The sequence below is a fragment of the Entelurus aequoreus genome, linkage group LG23, assembly GCF_033978785.1.
Source record: "Entelurus aequoreus isolate RoL-2023_Sb linkage group LG23, RoL_Eaeq_v1.1, whole genome shotgun sequence".
NCBI lineage: Eukaryota > Metazoa > Chordata > Actinopteri > Syngnathiformes > Syngnathidae > Entelurus > Entelurus aequoreus.
Window position 1 is genome coordinate 8,516,736 of NC_084753.1, and position 18,067 is coordinate 8,534,802.

Genomic DNA, 18,067 nt, shown 5'->3' on the forward strand with positions numbered 1-18,067 from the left:
ACGTGGAGAGAAGGGTTGTCAAACTGGTGTTCACTGAGAGCCAGGTTGCAGTTATGGCTGCCCTTAGGGAGCCGCTTGGAACCGTGCAGAATTTATGAACATAAATGTATAGGGATTCACTTCCATGATATTAATATACAATTGCCTATGAATTTTATTATTATATACACTACCGTTCAAAAGTTTGGGGTCACCCAAACAATTTAGTGGAATAGCCTTCATTTCTAAGAACAAGAATAGACTGTCGAGTTTCAGATGAAAGTTCTCTTTTTCTGGCCATTTTGAGCGTTTAATTGAGCCCACAAATGTGATGCTCCAGAAAGTCAATCTGCTCAAAGGAAGGTCAGTTTTGTAGCTTCTGTAAGGAGCTAAAGTGTTTTCAGATGTGTGAACATGATTGCACAAGGGTTTTCTAATCATCAATTAGCCTTCTGAGCCAATGAGCAAACACATTGTACCATTAGAACACTGGAGTGATAGTTTCTGGAAATGGGCCTCTATACACCTATGTAGATATTGCACCAAAAACCAGACATTTGCAGCTAGAATAGTCATTTACCACATTAGCAATGTATAGAGTGTATTTCTTTCAAGTTAAGACTAGTTTAAAGTTATCTTCATTGAAAAGTACAGTGCTTTTCCTTCAAAAATAAGGACATTTACATGTGACCCCAAACTTTTGAACGGTAGTGTATATATTTTTTTATATTTCAATTTTGCAGTAAAAACTAGCAGGCCCGGTCACCACCATTTTACCGTATAATTGACAGTGGTTTTACAGCTTATTACTGTAAATGGGAAAATGGTACTATTGTTTTTTTTACGGTAAAATTCTTGCAACTGAGCTGCCAGTTTTTTACCGTAAAATGTATTGTCATTTTTACAGTGTAGAGTTTGGTTGATAACTTGCTTTCACAAGGTTTCTGCGGGGCATTAAAAGTCACTATATGGATTTTGCGAAAACTAAGGCCTTAAATAACACTAAAAAGCATTAAATATGCTTTCCAAAGGCATTAAAAATGTAATACAATTGTAGGACTTGGCTGATGAATGAAACAATGAATGAAAATGAACTGAATACAGTTGCATTCATTGATACATTGCTACGTCTGTCTGTTTCTTTCCTTAGTCTTTAAAAGTAGATCCAAGAGGTCTGGTGGGTTCCAAAAGCATAAAAAGCGCCGCCTCCTCTCTGCTGGATGGCAAAATCAAACGACTTTGCCATTCTTTGGTGACTGAAGGCGTTTAACTCTGACACCATTTCAAGGCAATGAGGAGGCTGGGCTTGTTTCATACACGACTCATTTATTTCAGTTCAACACACATGCGCTAACATTAGTAAATCTGGTGAGGCAGGCACCTCATGTGACCTACGGTGGACAAACAAGGACATTCTCACAATGGACCACCACTCTTGTTTTCTGATATTCCCGCAGTAAATGAATAATAGCCTGACACTTTATACATGAATCTACTCTACCCATTTTAAACAACTGAGGGGGCGTAAAATACAATCTATTCAATTAACTTAGTTTATTTTTAATGCATCTAAAGGGCTAATTGGCATATTTCCAAATATCTTTCCATGACATGTATTTTTTTTTTAATGTTTAAATCAATCATCCATTTCTGAACACATGCATCATTTGCATTTGTTGTATTATGTTCATTTATTATTCCATAAAACTTTAACTATTTTTTGTATCCAGATTAAAAAAACATAGCCTTCAGTTTGTGACTATTATAAATATTGTTTTTTTAGAGGATATGCATTTTTACAGCATGTTTTAAAAGAGCTACAATTTAAAAAATGACTTTTTATGTGAAGCTTTGACTATAATAACAATGTGCAGTGGGACATGGCATTACAATTTTGTTTAAGCGGCATTAAAAACAGCATTTAAAAGCATTGCTGATACTTGTAGAAACCCTGTTTCATAAGTCACGCATATATTTATTATTATTTTTTTTATTTAAAAAAGTTTGCATTCTACAGTAGTATTATATTTTGTGCATTATAAGATACCACTAAAGTTGAAAAGATATGCAATTGCAAAAACATGTATTTTTTTTCTGTCAAAATGGAATAAATACTCCCTCGGTCTTCCTTTCGTAAATTAGATTGTAGACTTCATTTGAAATAAAAAGACTCACAGGTTATTTAAGCAACATTTACAGAGACCCAAATTGTTGTGAGGATTAGCACTACCAAACTTTAGGTTTTAATACTGGGCCACCAGCATTACAGTTGTTAAATATTGGCTACAACCAGTATCGTGTTGGTCACTGGTTCATTCTTCATCCACTCTGCTACTTCCTTTTTTACGAAAAGTACAATCGTAAAAAACTCATTCAGAATTTGGGTTCGGTTTAAGCGCTATTTTGGTTTACAGACTATTTTTATTCTTGCTAATCATGCTTTCCCTCCCGCTCTTGTCGATAGGGCATTTTTAAGATGGTCAAGTGTGGGGATCAACAACATTTGAGATTTATACACTGACAACACTTCTTGCCCATTTCCACCAACTTTGTGATACATTTTCACTCCCTGATCAACACTTTCTTAGATGTCTACACATCCGCCGTTTTGTTTGTAATACTTTTTCCAGGTTTCCAAACTTACCGACTCACACAGTTTTAGATGCTTTTTTGACACCACTTCCGGCTTTAAAAGGATCAATTACACATACACTACCGTTCAAAAGTTTGGGGTCACCCAAACAATTTTGTGTTTGAGCCTTCATTTCTAAGAACAAGAATAGACTGTGGAGTTTCAGATGAAAGTTCTCTTTTTCTGGCCATTTTGAGCGTTTAATTGACCCCACAAATGTGATGCTCCAGAAACTCAATCTGCTCAAAGGAAGGTCAGTTTTGTAGCTTCTGTAACGAGCTAAAGTGTTTTCCGATGTGTGAACATGATTGCACAAGGGTTTTCTAATCATCAATTAGCCTTCTGAGCAAACACATTGTACCATTAGAACACTGGAGTGATAGTTGCTGGAAATGGGCCTCTATACACCTATGTAGATATTGCACCAAAAAGCAGACATTTGCAGCTAGAATAGTCATTTAGCACATTAGCAATGTATAGAGTGTATTTCTTTCAAGTTAAGATTAGTTTAAAGTTATCTTCATTGAAAAGTACAGTGCTTTTCCTTCAAAAATAAGGACATTTCAATGTGACCCCAAACTTTTCAACGGTAGTGTATTTACCATCAAATTTTTCATTTAAAAGAGCCATATGTAGGAATGTGGCCAGAAATGGTACTGCAATCACCGTCAAAATTCTGTAGTCCCCTCCCCCTCTCCCTGACTGAGGTTGCCAGATACGCAGCCGAGTCCAGCTGGATGGACTTGGCTACTCCAAGGAACTTCAAACTTCCACTGCCTCTTACTAGGGGTTGAGGTCTGGGACCATAAGAGCTGAATAGACAAACATGTTGTCAATAACAAATCTCTAACCAACACATTTTACACAGAAATGAGGCTATTTTCAGGAAGAAATACGTCATGCCTGCGTACAATATGACAACAATCATATGGTTATTGTCAGTACTATCAGAAAACAAAGACTACAACCAACTACAACCAACGCTAGCTGGTGAAATTAAGTAGAGCACGCTTAGCAGCCTAATGTACGTAATGGACATTTTACCAAGGTATGTCTATAGGCTACACGAATTAGGAATTATTTTATCATGTGATTTTGCTGTCTCCATTCGTGTCACATTGCCATGATGACAGCTGTGCTAATGTTGGAACCCATTTCCTCAGCGTGTCAGCATATTGAGAGGGAAATAGTCACTGACACTACCTACATCCACATAGCTTTTATTAGTACTACATATATGTTGTCCTGTCAGTTGGATGACACGTGGACATACATGCTAACTAGCATATATTTCCCCCCATTAGCCGGTATGTAGCATGCTAAGCATTACACTAGGACAGGGGTCACCAATGCGGTGCCCGCGGGTACCAGGTAGCCCGTAAGGACCAGATGAGTAGCCCGCTGGCCTGTTCTAAAAATAGCTCAAATAGCTGCACTTACCAGTGAGCTGCCTCTATTTTTTAATGTTCTTTATTTACTAGTGTGACAGTCCTAACTGTCGTGCGGGTTCTCAGGACCATCCAGGGAAGACATTGTCGTGAGACGGTTTAGACTTCATTATTTCAATCACAGAGTCTTTTGCGTGCTTTTTAGCAGCTGCCTTTTTTCTCACGTGAGCACCCGAATGGTTTCCTCCCGTTCGCCGTCTGCTTTTCAGCAGCACGTCGCCGTCGTTTGCGTGGCAGCAGAGGATGGTTTACTCCCGTCCGCCGTCTTTCACCGTCTCCTCCCTTGATGTTCACGTCTCTCACCCTTTTATACGGTCCGAGAGGGTGGTTGCACTGTCCACAGCTGCGCGCTCCACGCACCTTATGCTGATTGCGGCGTCGCTCCCAGTGCGCCCCGCCTTGCCGCTCGCTCGTTCACGCCTCCTCGCCGCCATCTTGGAGCGGGTGCCGTCGGCCCGCCTGCCCCGCCTCCCCACAACTAGCAAGCTGGTCTCGCTTTGCTCGACATTTTTAATTGTAAGAGAGACAAAACTCAAATAGAATTTGAAAATCCAAGAAAATATTTTAAAGACTTGGTCTTCTCTTGATTAAATAAATTCATTTATTTTTTTACTTTGCATCTTATAACTTTCAGAAAGACAATTTTAGAGAAAAAATACAACCTTAAAAATTATTTTAGGATTTTTAAACACATATACCTTTTTACCTTTTAAATTTCTTCCTCTTCTTTCCTGACAATTTAAATCAATGTTCAAGTAATTTTTTTATTTTTATTGTAAAGAATAATAAATACATTTTAATTTAATTCTTCATTTTAGCTTCTGTTTTTTCGACGAAGAATATTTGTGAAATATTTCTTCAAACTTATGATTAAAATAAAAATAAAATATTCTGGCAAATCTAGAAAATCTGTAGAATCAAATTTAAATCTTATTTCAAAGTCTTCTGAATTTCTTTTAAAAATTTTGTTCTGGAAAATCTAGAAGAAATAATGATTTGTCTTTGTTAGAAATATAGCTTGGTCCAATTTGTTATATATTCTAACAAAGTGCAGATTGGATTTTAACCTATTTAAAACGTGTCATCAAAATTCTAAAATTAATCTTAATCAGGAAAAATGACTAATGATGTTCCATAAATTATTTTTTAATTATTTTTAATTTTACATGAGTTATTATTTGTACAAACATGGTGCAAAGTAATTCATGATTTGTTAAAAAAATGTTAGTGGCTAGCTAGTTAAAATGGGATATTGTGATTTCACAAGACTGTCTTAGAAGTGATCATTTGAAAATGTTCAATTTGAAAAATGTGCACTTAGAGAAAATATAAAAATAAAGTGTTGCATATTGATATTTATCTGTTTCTATGTATATTTATTGTGAGAAATCATTAAGATGATCAGTGTTTCCACAAAGATAAATATCATTAATTATTAATAATAACATAGAGTTAAAGGTAAATTGAGCAAATTGGCTACTTCTGGCAATTTATTTAAGTGTGTATCAAACTGGTAGCCCTTCGCATTAATCAGTACCCAAGAAGTAGCGCCTGGTTTCAAAAAGGTTGGTGACCCCTGCACTAGGAGCTAAGCGCCATCACACTAAGTGTCTGAATTTATTTCAGTCACTTTGAGAGGTGACTTAGGAGTGACCCCACCTGAGGAGAGCTGGACATAGACTTTAAGTAGAGCCTCATTCAATGCAAGCTAATAGATCGTACTTATTGTACCAAGGTCCGGCTAGCTGAGATGTATGACGGAGTATCGGTTTCATGTGATCAATGTCAACAGTCTCCAGCTTACTTGATAAATATGTTTTGACTTTGTCCATCTCTGTGCAGTTATTGGACTGAAAGGTTCAATACTTTGTCTTTGGCGATTGGCGAAAAGATTGAACGGAATCCTTCTGCATAGCCGTGAACGTTAAGAGAGTGCTTTCTAATAAAGCTGAATATGTAACGACTGAACAGTATTGGTCCCAGCACGCAGCTGTTTGGGATGACAGGACTAACTTTAACACGTACAGAACTGTAGGTGGTAGGGATGGGAATGGAAAACCGCTTCTCGTTTCCAGGGTTTCAATTCTTTGGATTCATTTTACAGTTTGGCAAACAATTCCCTTATCGATTCCTGTAGGCGCGAATGACGCCACTGTAGGAGAAATACCTTCCACCTTGGCTGAATGTACTCGTCAGATATGCCTTATCTGGGCACTCTGTTCCGTTCAAGGCCACGGAACAAATATCCCGGCTGTTGCTATGGTAACGTCTGCTCAAGCACACATAGCATATTTCCTAGATACATTGCCATGGAAGACGGTTCAGGTGAGTTAAACATAAAAAGGATTGGGTTAGCATGAACAAAAGTGTGTTGTATTTTCCCCCGAGACCAATTTGTATTCATTTTAGTTCTCATTCAATTTTTGTTTTCTTGGCTCCTGCAGATGGCTACACTACTGATGATATTGAGTTCTACTGGCAGGGAGGAAGCAATGCAGGATCAGTGACTGGAGTGGAGAACATTGAGTTACCCCAATTTTCAATCATAGACTACCAAACGCTGTCCACAAAAGCTGTGTTTGCCACAGGTAAGTTGAAAGATTCCTTCAATTGAATTTCGCCTATCCACTTTTTCGGGTGGCGTGGGCAGCTGTGTTAGTTGGAGACCACAGACTTCCCTGGTCTGGCCACCTACTCCAGTTTAACCTGGAGGCCAGAGGTCTTCCTAGGACACTTGTGAGACAGTTTTGTTTCTGGGCCACACCAAAGATGCTTCCAAAAGGATGCCAATACTTGAGCCACCACAGTCTCTACAAAGAATGCCTATCCAAGTCCAGAAAGCATATGGGGTTGAGACTGATGGGCTTAGTCATAGTCCTGTAACAACTGGGGTTTAGAATGATGCAGGGCTTAGTCATAGTCCTGGAACAACTGGGGTTTGGACTGATGCAAGGCTTAGTCATAGTCCTGGAACAACTGGGGTTTAGAATGATGCAGGGCTTAGTCATAGTCCTGGGACAACTGGGGTTTGGACTGATGCAGGGCTTAGTCATAGTCCTGGAACAACTGGGGTTTGGACTGATGCAGGGCTTAGTCATAGTCCTGGAACAACTGGGGTTTGGACTGATGCAGGGCTTAGTCACAGTCCTGGAACAACTGGGGTTAGACTGATGCAGGGCTTAGTCATATTCTTGGAACAACTGGGGTTTGGACTGATGCAGGGCTTAGTCACAGTCCTGGAACAACTGGGGTTAGACTGATGCAGGGCTTAGTCATAGTCCTGGAACAACTGGGGTTTGGACTGATGCAGAGCTTAGTCATAGTCCTGGAACAACTGGGGTTTGGACTGATGCAGGGCTTAGTCACAGTCCTGGAACAACTGGGGTTTGGACTGATGCAGGGCTTAGTCATAGTCCTGTAACAACTGGGGTTACACTGATGCAGGGCTTAGTCATAGTCCTGGAACAACTGGGGTTTGGACTGATGCAGAGCTTAGTCATATTCCTGGAACAACTGGGGTTTAGACTGATGCAGGGCTTAGTCATAGTCCTGGAACAACTGGGGTTTGGACTGATGCAAGGCTTAGTCATAGTCCTGGAACAACTGGGGTTTGGACTGATGCAGGGCTTAGTCATATTCCTGGAACAACTGGGGTTTAGACTGATGCAGGGCTTAGTCATAGTCCTGGAACAACTGGGGTTAGACTGATGCAGGGCTTAGTCATATTCTTGGAACAACTGGGGTTTGGACTGATGCAGGGCTTAGTCATAGTCCTGGAACAACTGGGGTTTGGACTGATGCAGAGCTTAGTCATATTCCAAGGAACAACTGGGGTTTGGACTGATGCAGGGCTTAGTCACAGTCCTGGAACAACTGGGGTTTGGACTGATGCAGGGCTTAGTCATATTCCTGGAACAACTGGGGTTTAGACTGATGCAGGGCTTAGTTATATTCCTGGAACAACTGGGGTTTAGACTGATGCAGGGCTTAGTCATATTCCTGGAACAACTGGGGTTTAGACTGATGCAGGGCTTAGTCATAGTCCTGGAACAACTGGGGTTAGACTGATGCAGGGCTTAGTCATATTCTTGGAACAACTGGGGTTTGGACTGATGCAGGGCTTAGTCATTGTCCTGGAACAACTTGGAGGAGTTAGCACGAGGAGCTACGCGGCAAACGAGACACAAAAAGCGGCAAAGTGTTGGGGCGCCGTTGACGGTGGTTTACGAGAAAACTAGCCATGGGGACAGGATGGACAGGCGGGCCTCCTGGTTCTGGACCCTCTGGTCAGCTTCAGGCAGGCGTCCTCTTAGTGCTGAACCCACTCAGGGGTGTTAAAACGAGCAGCTACCCGGCAAATGAGACAGTATGTGTTGGGCCTATTTTTAAGACTATTTACATTATAACGAGCCATCCCTGGTCATGGAGCCTCTGGGCGGCTTCGGCACAAGCTCCAGCGTCCCCTAAAACACGCATAAGTGTGAAAAAAGCTGGAAAATCAGAGAAAATGGTTCACCTTGTCCCCTGACAAGCAAAATCACCTGGTTGTGAAATTTTAGCTGATTAGACTTTTTATATATGCTGGGATAGACTCCAGAACCCCCTGCTACCCCGAACGGGACAAGCGGTGGAAAATGGATGGTATGAATATATATACAGGTATATATAAGTTGTACGATATACCGGTACTAGTATAGTATCACAGTACTAATGAATCAAAAATGGTACTATACTCCGTTTGAAAAGTACCTGTTCCCCATTTATTTATTTTTTCGGGCCTGACGGCGCGTCGTCACGTGGTGACATTGCTGGTTTTAGGAGCAGAGGAGCATGTTTGGCAGCGCACACACACAGAGTACTTACAAGCAGTCACAGTGTGTAGACAGAAAAGGTAGAATGGACGCTTTTTGGTGTAAAAAGTAAAGATAAAGGTGAAGTTATAACACTGAAACACCCTCAGGAAGAGCTGCTTTAAGACATGGCTAACTAGCTAGCAGCTAGCATCCATCCACAGTGTTTTAGCTACTTCTAAATCACTAATCCTGGCCTCCATGGCAACAAATAAAGTGAGTTTCTTACAAGTACATTATCACTGGAGGACGAGGAATAGCTAAACATGCTTCACTACACAGCGTAGGAGGATACAATAGCTCACCCTCGTCACAATGTAAACAAATGCCATGAGTGGATCTACACCTGACATCCACTGTAATGATACCAAGTACAGGAGCGTATCTAGTCGATACTACTATGATTACATCGATTTTTTTTATCGTCACAAAATCTTAAAATTCATGTTATGTTTATAAAGTCAGTAAATACGTCCCTGGACACATGAGGACTTTGAAGATGACCAATGTATGATCCTGTAACTACTTGGTATCGGATCCATACCTAAATGTGTGGTATCATCCAAAACTAATGGCAAGTATCAAAGAAGAGAAGAATAAGTGATTATTACATTTGAACAGAAGTGTAGATAGAACATGTTAAAACAGAAAATAAGCAGATATTAACAGTAAATGAACAAGTAGATTAATACTCCATTTTTACAGTTTGTCCCTCATAATGTGTACAAAATAATAGGTGTATAAATGACACAATATGTTACTGCATAGACTAATTAGGAGTCTCTGTTTGTTTACTTACTACTAAAAGACAAGTTGTCTAGTATGTTCAACATTTTATTTAAGGACTAAATGACAATAATAAACATATGTTTCATGCACCCTAAGATTTTTTTGTTCACATAAAGACAATAATGACATTTTTTGTGGTATCGAAAAAGTATCAAAATACATTTTGGTACCGGTACCGGGACAATCCTAACTCATATATAACTTTGGGAGTCTTTTGGTGTCATGAAGCTGTTATTTAGGATAATAGCTTCAATATAGAGAACGTTCTTTAAAATGACTGTGGGATACACATTCCTTGATCTCTAGCAGGTTGTATGGGGTGATTTGTCACTAAATGTGTTTATGGAGAGAGAGTGTCAGGTCTGGGTCTGTGTTGGACAGCTATGCTACATATTTACATTGCTTGATGGCCATACACTTTTTATATGGTACAGTAATAAGAGCATTCTCCCCTAATAACATAATTAATCCTATTGTTTATGGCTCAAGTTTATGAAGGTCCCATCACGACCAACAGCTGCAGAGACCTATTGGATCAGCCCAGAAACTCCGTGACCTGTCGTGTATTTTGATAGTTGTGCTTGAACAGTAACCCTAATGTGGGCCTGATGCTTTTATAAATGATGCAAACCTATGTTGAAAAATGTCTCTCCAATCACACTGTGATCTCGTGTCTTCACAGGTTCGTATCCTCGGCTTTCATTGAGCTTCAAGCTGAAACGAAACATCGGTTATTTTATCCTGCAAACCTACATGCCCTCCATCCTGATCACTATCTTGTCATGGGTCTCCTTCTGGATCAACTATGATGCCTCAGCTGCCAGAGTCGCTTTGGGTCAGTGACATTTTAATGTTATCATCGTGCGACAGTGCATATAAAAGTGTAAGTGAGGTGTAACCAGGGGGGGGGACTTCATATATTTGCATCTCAATAAATACTTGAACCAAACAAAAACCTCCTTATCAACATGCTGACTGGGAAATATAGCCTTGGTTACGTACACACACACATATATATATATATATATATATATATATATATATATATATATATATATATATATACCGTAATTTCCGGACTATAAGCCGCTACTTTTTCCCCTCGTTCTGGTCCCTGCGGCTTATACAAGGGTGCGGCTTATTTACGGCCTGTTCTTCTCCGACACCGACGAAGAGGATTTTGGTGGTTTTAGTACGCAGGAGGAAGACGATGACACAATGATTAAAGACTGACTTCTCATATACCGGTAGGCTGGTTATTTTGATAACGTACAGGCGAGCACTTTGTATTACTTTGCACCGTTGTATTATTTGTACTCTGCACGAATGCTGTTCGCCATGTCAAAGATGTGAAAGTTTGATTGAATGATTGAAAGGACAATCCCCTCCGTGGTAGCAGGAACCCCTATATACTACGCTAATTACACATCAAAACCCTGCGGCTTATAGTCGGGTGCGGCTTATATATGGAGCAATCTGTATTTTCCCCTAAATTTAGCTGGTGCGGCTTATAGTCAGGTGCGGCTTATAGTCCGGAAATTACGGTGTGTATATATATATATATATATATATATATATATATATATATATATATATATATATATATATATATATATATATATATATATATATATATTGCCAAAAGTATTTGGCCACCTGCCTTTACTCACATATGAAGTTGAAGTGCCATCCCATGGAATTGTCCAAAATGTTTTGGTATCCTGGAGCATTCAAAGTTCCTTTCACTGGAACTAAAGGGGCCTAGCCCAACTACTGAAAAACCAACCCCACACCATAATTCCTCCTCCACCAAATTTCATACTCGGCATAATGCAGTCTGAAATGTAGCGTTCTCCTGGCAACCTCCAAACCCAGACTGGTCCATCGGATTGCCAGATGGAAAAGTGTGATTCATCAGTCCAGAGAAGGCGTCTCCACTGCTCTAGAGTCCAGTGGCGACGTGATGTATGGCTTAGATGCAGCTGTTCGGCCATAAAAAGGAGCCGTATGGTGGACTTAAAGGACTTGTTATTGGTGTAGATTTGAACACTTTTACTGGGAATAATTATCTCTACAAAAGGCAGAATTTGAGAAAATGACATTAGTGATGAGCAGACCCTGGTCTTGATCTTTGAGCAAAGTTTCTGTGAATGCCATGATGCGGCAGTTCATGAAGTCCTTCTAAAGGCAGACATTTCCCCGAAGTTTGTCGACTTTATTCCTGAACGCTGCTCCTCAGCTGTCTCTGATTGGCAATCAGGATACATCTACCCCAGGTAGCCAATCAGGATTGTCCATCCAGTATGTTCCTCTGGACCGGGCTGGATCATCTTCCATTGTTAGTTTACTGGCTACGCTACTGAGGTTTTTGCTTTCTGTGCACTCCTCAGCTGCACTCGTTTTTCTTTGTGTGCCAATAAATAAACGTTTTACCTGCACACACCTTAGGGTCACGTTGCAAGCAACACTGCCAGCTGGTCACACATTATGGATACAACTAAATGATTCGTATTTAAGCAGGTTGGAAAGCTCCTATAAATATTCCGTATGTCTTTTACAACCTCAAATGGAGGGTTATTTCCAAATAATGGTGAATCTGCAGTGTTTCACTGACCTCCCTTGTCCCTTTTCTTTTTCTGCAGGCATAACTACGGTGCTGACCATGACCACCATAAATACCCACCTAAGGGAGACACTTCCTAAGATTCCATACGTCAAGGCAATCGATATCTACTTGATGGGCTGCTTTTTCTTTGTTTTCCTGGCTTTACTGGAATACGCCTTTGTCAACTATATTTTCTTCGGTCGAGGTCCTCACCTGCAGAAGAAAGTGGCGGAAAAGGCCGCCAAGTCCATCATTGACAATAAGAGCAGACTGGAGAGCAGCAAAGTACAGGTAACTAACAAAACTAATGAAGTTTACACTAGGGATGCACGATTAATCACAATTGAGGTTTTAACTAGAAGAGGCAATTCCTGGAGGAATTGCGTGTGAATGCTCCAATGCTGAAGTTGAAGTGAAATGCTGACAGAATGTAGTATGAATGTAAGAAATGTTGGAATGTGGAAGAGTTGGAATTTCCAGGAAAACCGGAATCTGGTTTGGAAGTTGGGAAAGTGTTAGTCTGAATGTCCAGGATGATTGGAATGTGTTAATGTTGGAATGTTTGAAAAGATTGAAAAATGTGGGAATTGTGCAACTTGGAAAAATGTCCCATTCATTTCAATGGGAACTTCCAGGAAATTTGGGAATTTGGAGATAAGCGGGATTTTTTCAAACTGATTAGGAGCATCAATGTCCTGAATGAGTTGAATTGGTTGGTGTTGGAATTGTTTAAATCGGTCAAGAAATGTTCAAGTAGTAACAGTTTTTTTTTATTGAAAAATGGTATTACGGAATTTATAAATGGTTGATTTATATAGGCTAGTAAGGTAAAGTTTTGTACCTGACAAGTTTCGGCTATCTTGCTTCTGCAGCCTTCCTCAGAGGTGTCACGTGATGTTAGTGTGACGTCATCTGTGACGTGTTATATGGATTGTTCCATCCCACCTGAGGTGGTGGGATGGCGGTGTCCCCTGGTGTGCGTCGGGGGTAGGGCGGTTTGTCAGGTACAAAACTTTACCTTACTAGCCTATATAAATCAACCATTTATAAATACACATTAGTAGGCTAAATGAACCTCTTCAAGGTATTACGGAATATCGGTAAAACTGGGAATGTTTTTAGTTCCTAAACCAACTTGTTTATTTTGTCCTGACTAATAGGAATGTTTTGACAGTGGAACGGTTGGAATGGGTTGAAAAATGTAAGAGGAGTAGTCGCACTAAAAAATGTTGGAAAAATGTTAGAAAAAAGCAGGAATTCCTGGTAATTTGTTGAATGTGGGAAAATGGTTGTTTGAATTTCCAGGATTAGTTGAATGTGTTGAAGGTGGAATGGTTTGAATCGGTCGAAAAATGTGGGAATTGTGGAAGTTTGAAAAATAGATAATTCATTTTGAATGGGGACATGTCCCTAAAGACTAGGAATTCTAGGAAATCCAGGACTTTTTATTTATAATTGTTGAAAGGGAGCACTCAATTCCTGAACAGGCTGAATATTTTGAAGTTAGAACAGTTTGAATCGGATGAAAAATGAGGGAGTCGTGGAACTTAGAAAAATGTCCCATACTTTTCAATGAGAATTTCATGGAAATTTGGGAATAGGTGCATTATTGTTTGTGCTATGGTGCCATCTTTTGGACGACTTGGCTCACTGCAAGTGCTGCATTGCCCTTCTGTTTAGACTAAGCTTAACCGGAAGTAGAAGTGCCGTTCCGCCTGCTTGCCGTCCGTACTTCATTCATCACGCCAAGCAACGCTTATAAGTTTTACAATACAACTAAAACAATTCTTACTTACTAAAGCGTCCCATGTGTGATGTCTGTAGGAGTGTTTTCATGCATATTTGTACCTGCTATTGTAATGTAATCAAACTAGAGTCATTAGCATTAGCTAATATGCTAACACGATTACGAGTGTCCGTGTTAGTAATATTGAATTACAAAGGCATTCTTTTTGTTTTGTTTCAGTTTCGCCGCTAGCCAGACAATCTTTAGAGACTTTGCTCCAGAGAATTTTGCCAGTGCCCTCCAGCTGCTAAAGTTGACTCAGTTTGCCCGGAGCTAATTACCCATGCCCTAAAGTCTTGACTAAACAAGTTCCTATCTTCCTGCATGCGCACACTCAAGCTTCTAAAAATCTGGAGAAGAGCATTAGTGGTCGCCATCCCAAAGCCGAAGAAGCCACCGGAGGATCCAAAGAGTTATAGACCCATCTCTCTATTGTGTGTCCCCTTCAAGATCTTGGAGAGACTAATGTACGCCTGTGTCGAACCTGTTATTGATCTCCTGCCTCCTCAGGAACAAGCTGGATTTGGATGCAGAAGATTAACCGTTGACCAAGTTACTCTTCTGACGCAAGAAATAGTGGACAGTTTCTCGGCCAAGAAAAAGGCAGGTGCTGTGTTTGTTGATCTCACAGCAGCTTGTGATACCGTATGGCACCGTGGCCTTGCCTGCAAGTTCTGTGCCTACTGCCAGTCAGGAACGTGGTCTCTTTCATCATGGAGCTCGTTCGAAATTGCAGTTTTACCCTCACCACCGGTGATGACCTAAAAAGCAGGTTGCGACTGCTGAGAAATGGTGTCTCACACAAATCAGTCCTGGCCCCTCTCTTATTCAACATCTACGTACACGACCTGCCAGGTTCTCTCACCCAGGACATGGGTGGGATGGGTGTGACTTTAAGGTTTTACTACTTATGTATAAAATACTACACGGTCTAGCTCCATCCTATTTTGCTGATTGTATTGTACCATATGTCCCGGCTAGAAATCTGCCTTCAAAGAACTCCGGCTTATTAGTGATTCCCAGAGCCCCAAAAAAGTCTGCGGGCTGTAGAGCGTTTTCTATTCGGGGCGCCAGTACTATGGAATGTTCTAGCAGTAACAGTTAGAGATGCTACCTCAGTAGAAGCATTTAAGTCCCATCTTAAAACTCATTTGTATACTCAAGCCTTTAAATAGACCCCCCTTTTAGACCAGTTGATCTGCCGTTTCTTTTCTGCTCTGCCCCCCTCTTCTTGGTGGAGGGGGCGGCACAGATTTAGTGACCACAGATGAAGCGCTAGCTGTCCAAAGTCAGGACCCAGGGTGGACCACTCATCTGTGCATCAGTTGGGGACGTCTCTGCGCTGCTGACCTGTCTCCACTCAAGATGATCTCCTGCTGGCCCCACTATGGACTGGATTCTCACTATTATGTTGGATCCACTATGGACTGGACTCTCACTATTATGTTGGATCCACTATGGACTGGACTCTCACACTATTATGTTAGATCCACTATGGACTGGACTCCCACTATTATGTTAGATCCAATATGGACTGGACTCTCACTATTATGTTAGATCCACTATGGACTGGACTCTCACTATTATGTTAGATCCACTATGGACTGGACTCTCACAATATTATGATAGATCCACTCGACATCCATTGCACCGGTCGCCCAGGGGGGGGTCCCCTCATCTGCGGTCCCCTCCAAGGTTTCTCATTGTCCCATTGGGTTGAGTTTTTCCTTGCCCTGATGTGGGATCTGAGCCGAGGATGTCGTCGTGGCTTGTGCAGCCCTTTGAGACACTCGTGATTTAGGGCTATATACTGAAAGTAAACATTGATTGATTGATTGACATGGCTGCTCATCTCCTGAAATTAAAGCTGAAGCTCTGTGCAACCAAAACGGTGACAACAAGGAGGCACAACGTGAGCTTGACATCACCGTTGACAGACATCCTCTGCGAACCAACGTGCCTCGGCATTAAGTTGGACAGGGCACTCGTTCCGCCGACACTTGGAGTCACTGCGCAAAAAGCTAACAACTTGCGTTGGGCTTCTGAGGCGACTGGCTGGATCAAGCACTTCACTCACATACCCTTGCTTTGGTCCAATTTACCAGCGAGTACTGCACACCTGCTTGGTGTCATAGTGCTCACACTCGTCTCATAGATAAGCCAATTAACGACGCTTTGCGCTTAGTGACTGGATTCCTGCGTCTCACATCAACGGAAAATCTGCTTGTATTAGCAGGTATCCAACACAATGAGCTTCGTCGTAAGAGAGCCACACTGTCTGTAGCACGCCGAGTACTGGAGCCCGGGTATCTTCTGCATGACCGGCTCCTGTCTCCTCCTCTTAGAGGACATCGGCAGCTTCAATCGCTGCACCGGAATTGCTGAACGACCTTAAGCAGTCAAGCACCAATGTAGCAAACTGCGCAGATTACAAATGGTAATAGTGTGGCAAGAATACTCTTACAGACTCAATGTTTTCATCCCCCGGTCCGCTTGGGTCAGGCTTAACCGCCTTCGAACTGGCGACGGCCTCTTCCGCTCAACCATGCACAAATAGGGTATGGCTTCCACTGCGGCCTGTGAGTGTGGTGCAGAGGAGCAGACGGCTGCCCCATATATCACCATCCTAATGGGACTCGGGGTCTGACGAGTGCAGACGAGAACTTGGTCAATTGGCTGACAAAAATATGCCCAGTTATATAGTGGTTTCACACCCTCAGGGACAACCAACATCTTTCTCCAAGTGAAGAAAGAGAAGAAGTTTCCAAAGTTTTATAACCAAAACGTCACCGTGGACTTAATGAGTCTGTTTGGCTGATTTGAGAGCAAGGTTCGGCAGTAGTGGGTCCATGACAATAACTTCTGTTTTGTTTGATCAGCCGTGGTACTACCAGGTTACAGACACCGTTTGGAAACAATTAAGGTTAACATTTACAAAATATTAATAATTAACAACTAATTTCGCAACGTATATATCTGAAGCGGCAGCACAAGGGTTAGTGCGTCTGCCTCACAATACGAAGGTCCTGGGTTCAATCCTGGGCTCAGGATCTTTCTGTGTGGAGTTGGCATGTTCTCCCCGTGACTACGTGGGTTCCCTCCGGCTACTCCGGCTTCCTCCCACCTCCAAAGACATGCACCTAGGGATAGGCCCCTCCCACCTCCAAAGACATGCACCTGGGGATAGGCCCCTCCCACCTCCAAAGACATGCACCTGGGGATAGGCCCCTCCCCCCTCCAAAGACATGCACCTGGGGATAGGCCCCTCCAAAGACATGCACCTGGGGATAGGTCCCTCCCACCTCCAAAGACATGCACCTGGGGATAGGCCCCTCCCACCTCCAAAGACATGCAGCTGGGGATAGGCCCCTCCCACCTCCAAAGACATGCACCTGGGGATAGGCCCCTCCCACCTCCAAAGACATGCACCTGGGGATAGGCCCCTCCCACTTCCAAAGACATGCACCTGGGGATAGGTTGATTGGCAACAGTAAATGGTCCCTAGTGTGTGAATGTTGTCTGTCTGTCTGTGTTGGCCCTGTGATGAGGTGGCGACTTGTCCAGGGCGTACCCCGCCTTCCGCCCGAATGCAGCTGAGATAGGCTCTAGCACCCCCCATGACCCCGAACAGGAAAAGCGGTAGAAAATGGATATATCTGAGGCATATAGTCCGGTGCGTTTAATATCTGGGGAAAAACAATGTATTTCTCAAATGTAGTGGGTGCGTCTTATATACCGGTGCGCTCTATAGACCGGAAAACACATTACGACATATAACTCGAGATGGGATGAGGGGGCGGGCATCCGGGCCGAAGTTGCCACCAACTGAGGCGCTGCTCCGTATTTCGTCCTAACGCTAGAGTGAAGCGTGGAAGGTGTGGGAGTTGGGGTATGTGTGTGTGTGTGCTGTGTATTTCCCGTGGATGCATGTGTGTGTAAGAGGGCAGAGTGGCTCTGTTCCGTGACCTTGGTGCTCTC

The 18,067-nt window shown here is 42.0% G+C and overlaps 2 protein-coding genes across 2 annotated transcripts in view; one reads left to right on the forward strand and one right to left on the reverse strand.

Moving 5' to 3' along the window:
- The window catches only part of commd8 (COMM domain containing 8), a 201,074-nt gene that overhangs the window by 160,296 nt on the left and 22,711 nt on the right, over positions 1-18,067 (reverse strand). The window lies entirely within an intron of this gene.
- gabrb1 (gamma-aminobutyric acid type A receptor subunit beta1) overlaps positions 1-18,067 on the forward strand; it is a 61,535-nt gene that overhangs the window by 35,975 nt on the left and 7,493 nt on the right. Inside the window, exons 6-8 of the mRNA XM_062034720.1 lie at positions 6,504-6,647; positions 10,381-10,533; positions 12,341-12,594. Of these exons, the coding sequence (XP_061890704.1) occupies positions 6,504-6,647; positions 10,381-10,533; positions 12,341-12,594 (551 nt within the window). The remainder of the gene's footprint in view (positions 1-6,503; positions 6,648-10,380; positions 10,534-12,340; positions 12,595-18,067) is intronic.